The 5,385-nt window shown below is 42.1% G+C and overlaps 1 protein-coding gene and 2 non-coding genes across 3 annotated transcripts; all 3 read right to left on the bottom strand.

The window, feature by feature from the left end:
- Positions 1-486: 486 nt before the first annotated feature.
- Positions 487-5,050, bottom strand: RPS3A (ribosomal protein S3A). Its single transcript, XM_032412984.1, has 6 exons — positions 4,820-5,050; positions 3,949-4,052; positions 3,411-3,598; positions 1,921-2,129; positions 1,027-1,136; positions 487-856 (listed from the first exon to the last, which is right to left on the bottom strand). The coding sequence occupies exons 1-6, from the start codon at positions 4,879-4,881 to the stop codon at positions 735-737; spliced, it is 795 nt and encodes a 264-aa protein (XP_032268875.1). The 5' UTR covers positions 4,882-5,050; the 3' UTR covers positions 487-734.
- On the bottom strand, positions 1,348-1,419 carry LOC116637677. The gene has a single exon (XR_004300535.1). It is a non-coding gene; the product is annotated as a small nucleolar RNA SNORD73 (small nucleolar RNA).
- LOC116637676 lies at positions 2,822-2,894 on the bottom strand. The gene has a single exon (XR_004300534.1). It is a non-coding gene; the product is annotated as a small nucleolar RNA SNORD73 (small nucleolar RNA).
- Positions 5,051-5,385: the final 335 nt, after the last annotated feature.

Raw genomic sequence — 5,385 nt, 5'->3', positions numbered from 1 at the left:
CATCAAATACCCACTTATTGACAGGTGATCAATAACCAATTTCTCTAGCCAAGTTCAACTTCACAGTACTGGTGCACAGTGTGGCATTTTGCTGCTATAAGGAAAAAAACCCAAAACTCTTAAGTCAACGGGCTCTTCCCATTATTCTATCAATCTAGCACAGTGGTTTTTCAAGTCTGGTCCCTGGCCATCACCATCACCTGGAAACTGTTAAAACGCAAGTTTCCAAAAAAAAAGCAAGTTTTCAGGTCTCACCCTCCAACTACTGAATCAGAAACTCTGGGGGCAGAGCCCTGCCATATTTCAACAAGCCTTCCAAATGGTTCAAGAACCATTTAAGGGATACCTGGGTGGCTCAATCAGTTATCCATCTTCCTTTGGCTCAGGTCACATTGGGCTCTTTGCTCAGCCGATAGCCTGCTTCTCCCTCTGCTGCTCCCCCTGCCTGTATTCTATCTGTCAAATAAATAAAACCTTAAAAAAAAAAAAAAAGATTTCCTTTTATTAACCCTCTATACTTCCAGATCACTACAGCTTAAAATGAATCACTACCCTTTTGCAGCTATTTAGTAACACAGAGCAATGGATAAAATCCATACAACAGTCTGGAAAAGTTCAAATCACCATCAGTTCAGAATATCTGATTCACCAAGCCCACACTATTTAAAAAGAATCATCAGAAATTAAACATCACAAATATGAGTTTTTATTTGTCACCATTAAATGTCTGACTTTTAAACAGATTCTTGGACTGGTGGCTCATATCCATCAGCTCGTTCAACTTTAGCACCGGTCTCATCCCCAGTAGCTTTTCCAGAACTACTACCTTCACCATGAAGCTCCATGAGCTTTCCCACTAAAAGAAAGAAAGAAAATGTTATAGCACCCCATTATCTCACAACAATGGTCTTCAATTTTATATAGGCATGACAGAAAAAAAAGCCCTCATTTGGACTCAAAAAACCAAGACACCAATGTATCTGGCCACACATTTTTCTCTCAGGAATCCTATGATTTTTCACTTACATTCAAACTTGGGCTTCTTCAGCATTTTTACTTTTCTAACGAACACATCATGGAGTGGATAAATAGACTGACAAGCCTTTTCTATATCTTTTCCAATGCTGTCTGGAATCCTGCAAACCAGTAAAGATAGAAAAGGATAAATTTATACATATTAATACCCACTTCATTTAATCCACTCAAATCCTCATCATGTAAGACAGTCTATTATTACCCCTTTACAGGTGGAGGTTAAATGATCCGAATTATACAGCTAGTTAGTAGGAAAGTTAGCATTTGACCTTTCTGCCTTTTCTATTCCACCCTCTTAGGCAACTCCATGGGAACATCAGAAAAATGTTAACAGTGTTATCAGTGGACATGATCTGGGACCGAAGCATCTTGTCATCATCTATTCCCATACATTATTGACTATGGAAACAAGTTTTGCCTAGTCAGTATATTTTCTAATTAAGACAAAAGCATTTCCTATTAAGTCTCACTATCCGCCATGAGATTGCTTCATTCAAATAAGGATAAAGAAACCAAATCACATTTACTGAGCACTTAACATGTTTTCATTTTAAGGGACATAGCCCGACAGTTTCACAGACAGGATTTTTTATTATTTTTTTTTGGACAGAGAGAGAGACAGCGAGAAAGGAAACACAAGCAAGGGGAGTGGGAGAGGGAGAAGCAGACTTCCTGTGGAGCAGGGAGCCTGATGGGGGTCTTGATCCCAGGACTCCAGGACCATGACCCGAGTCGAAGGCAGACGCTCAACGACTGAGCCACCCAGGCACCCCACAGACAGGATTTAAATACAGGTCTGACTCCACCTTGTTTCATATGCTTTCCTTCATCTGAGGGATAATCAGAGATTCAGGGTTGTGTGGTATGAGGAAAAGAAACACTTACAATTTATTGACCACTTCTTTCAAGTCATTTGTTTGCACCTCTCGGGTCATGATTTCCATCATCTTTTTCCGAATTTGACGGACCTGTTGGTGCTGAGCATAAGAGGTCTTCCGAATCTGATTATTGCGTTTTTTAGTAAAACCAACACAAAATAGACGAAGCAAATAACCATCGGTAGTCTTGACATCAACATGAGCTTCAATCATGGTCTAGTGAAAAAAAGATATTGTCAGATGTACCAGGTTTTAATGTTATCAACTTATAGCCCTCAAATTCTAATATAAAAACACTAGAAAAATCAAGTACTCATCATACAATATAAAATAACAGACACTACAAGCCTAAACAATTAACTTCCTTGAAGTGAACTTACCCAGTTACTCCAAATCTTACTATCCTTCATAACTAATAAATACCAAATCCTCTCAGCTCTCTTCCCTAGGTAATACCTCTATCCCCATCTCAACAGCACCCAGCCCCCCAAATCTTTTACGTGCCAGCCTTTAACAGCCTACCCTTCCCACCAACCAACTGTACACCGCTGCATAAGAAAACCAGTTCTAAGAGACTCCAGTCTACACTTACTCCTTTTTAAAAAGTGTCTGAATATACTGCTATAACACTAAATGCATATTTTTTAAATGTTCTTCATGATCCAAACTAAAGCCTGATGACGATTAAATATTCAATTTCACAGCTAAAATGTAATAAAAAATCCACTAACTACTGATATTTTTGCCTCAAGTTAAAAAACGAAAATTACCTTAGGTAGCAACAAAAACTGAAATACCTCCGTCGCATTTTGTAAATTGTATACTTTAGTTTATAAATGAGTAATACACTTACAGCAAAAGGACCTTAGAATTCGATTTCCAGAAATTCAACCATAAAATCTTCTGGGAATGTCAGAAATAAATGTAGCGGTATAATCAGAATGTATCATTTGGGACCGAAACATTTTGTCATCATTCATTCCCATATACAAAACATCCCCAAACTGAATGTTTAGCCAGACACATCTGACCAATTTAATTATTTCCTGTAATAACAATGCTTTCTAAATGCTTTGTGTCAAGTGCTGTGCTCAAGCATGTTTAATGGCTCTTTTATCTTCATAACTCCAAGAAGTGATGCTCTTACCTACCTACCATTTTAGATAAAGGAATCAAAGCTTAACAAGCTTTATGTCACAACTGGGAAATGGAGCAAGGATTCCAACCTCACACCAGAGGCTCTGCCACTCTTAGCAACTCTGATAACCCACTTTTAATACAAGTAAATAAATAAATCTTGAACTCCACTTAAGAGGATGGCTTGCTCACTGCTTTACTGAAGTTCAAGAGTGCCAATCCCAGAGTCAGCACTCAATAGAAGCTAGAAAACATCAAGGATTTGAAATGAAATCTACATATGCTCCTCCTTCTCATAACAGGGCATCCTTGGCTATGCACGCCAAAGCACCATGCACACTAAGGAACTTTTGTTCTCACCTGCCATTTTTTGACCATGGAGCACATTTTGTCACGGGTAAGATCCATGCCATGGAAATTAGTCAGGCAGTTTTTGCCCTGAACATCCTCAGTAATTAGCTTGAATTTTCTAAACGCAACTTCATCGTTCTGCAAATCAGCAAGGCTCACTTCAAAAACACGACCCTTAAGGCCATCAGATGCAATTTCTATAAAACAAGAAATTTTCTTATTAACATTAGGAACCACATAAAGTCAAGCCAACAAAGAACATTCATGCATAAAGTTGAACTTAGAAAGTTAATTGTAGATTATAAAGATCCTAGCTTTTGTGAACCAAATCCACGTGGACACCAATGACTTACTGACGTGCTCACTAGAAACTCAAAAGTACCCAGGCACATTTTCTTAGTAATTCTAAAAGCACCACCTTTCTTCTACAAGTGTTGTACGAAACAAGCACCACCGTGGCCAAAGCTGCAACCAAGAGCTATTTCCTTAATTCTCCCACAAGTAGACCTTAATTTAAAAAAATGCAAAACAAGAATAAAATACTCACTGGTTCCTTGAGTTCTTGTGACTAATGTTTTTCCAATATTTCTTATATTGAACATAGCTGGTGCTTTCACATCATACCAATCTTTCTTAGAAAATGGATCAACCCTGTATTTTAAAAACATTTAAGTTTTATCGCAAATCACGTAATTCTTACTGAATTTTTAAAACTTTCCTCACTCTAATGATTTTAAAGGACTAACTGGAGTGTAAGAACCTACTCCTCTCAGTGAGGTGAGGGGCGCATATTGCAAACCTAGCTCTTCCCCACGATGTCTGTCTGCTTCACTATACACAAACCGGACACTTTGAAACAGTTTACCACAAACGTACACACTCCCCACCCCATCGGTTCTTCGGCTACACAAGCAGCATTGCCTCCAAATAACATGCACGTCTCTTGAACTTTACTGGTACGTGAAGACACGTACTGGTAACCCCGGCTCTTCAGGGATTCACACGAGCTCATTAGAACGCCAAAGGTCCCACCTGGCCCAAAGAGAGGAAGGGGTGCGGGGTCCCGGGTGAACAAGTGTGACTTCCTCAACTCCAGCTCTCGGGAGCAGTACCCTCTATTACCCGTGGAATTTACAAAGCCAGGAAGCCCACAATACGGAACACGCCATCTACGAATAGCGTCGGCAATTTAGCTCAAAAGGGGGGGCGCACAAGGCCAGAAGGCCAAAGGCAAGAAGCCGGCCCGTGGCGATGCAGCACCCATACCCGCCAGGCCGCCGTTCTGGGTTTACCAACCCTGCACGGCCCTCGCAATCCAACTGACATCCTCACCATCCTGCCCACACCGCCATCCAGAACCCACCCGCCGAGCCCAGCATGACCCCAAAAAGCTGGGGGCCAGGACAGAATCCACTTACACTTTCTTCTTGGCTCCCTTTTTGCCGCCTTTCGTAAGGCGCTTGTTTTTGCCGACCGCCATGGCGCTGCTCAGGGAGCCAAAAGGGCGGAAGTTAAACTCACGCGAGAACTTACGCGTACTGGGCGAGGCGTGCCATCTACGTGACCTTCGATCTTGCGTTTTTCCGGCCTCAAGAATATCGCGACAACAGAAAGAAGAACTCCGATTGTAGCTGCGACAGCGCCCTCACGTGTGTGGAGACTGCGCAGCACGCCGCAGGCGGCTCTCCAGGACGCGGTGCTCGGGAGGGGCGGGCGCTGGCGAGGGCGGCCTGACGTACGAGGCCGTGGTTGCAGTTGGTTTCCGTCGCTCTGAGGCCCGGAAGTAAGTTTCCGTGGCAGGAGGCGGCCTCTGCACGTAGTTAAAAGCGAACTTACCGGTTTACTGGCTTTTCTGGAGACTATGGGAACGTTGAGGAACGTTGAGTTCTGGTCTCTAACTTCCCCTCTCGCAAAAACCCTGTGACCCAGCCAGAAACCAGGCCCCACAAACCTTTAATCCTGTAATCCCTTTCAGTCCTAACAT

The sequence above is a fragment of the Phoca vitulina genome, unplaced genomic scaffold (genome assembly GCF_004348235.1).
Source record: "Phoca vitulina isolate PV1807 unplaced genomic scaffold, GSC_HSeal_1.0 scaffold14, whole genome shotgun sequence".
Lineage (NCBI taxonomy): Eukaryota > Metazoa > Chordata > Mammalia > Carnivora > Phocidae > Phoca > Phoca vitulina.
This window is presented reverse-complemented; position numbering and strand designations above follow the sequence as displayed.

Excerpts from the sequence above, each read along its gene's own strand:
- RPS3A (XM_032412984.1), bottom strand. The coding sequence starts at position 4,881 with ATGGCGGTCGGCAAAAACAAGCGCCTTACGAAAGGCGGCAAAAAGGGA. Across the intron at positions 2,130-3,410 it reads CCATGGTCAAAAAATGGCAG|ACCATGATTGAAGCTCATGT; the intron begins GTGAGAACAAAA and ends TTTTTTCACTAG. Across the intron at positions 857-1,026 it reads GAAGAAGCCCAAGTTTGAAT|TGGGAAAGCTCATGGAGCTT; the intron begins GTAAGTGAAAAA and ends TCTTTCTTTTAG.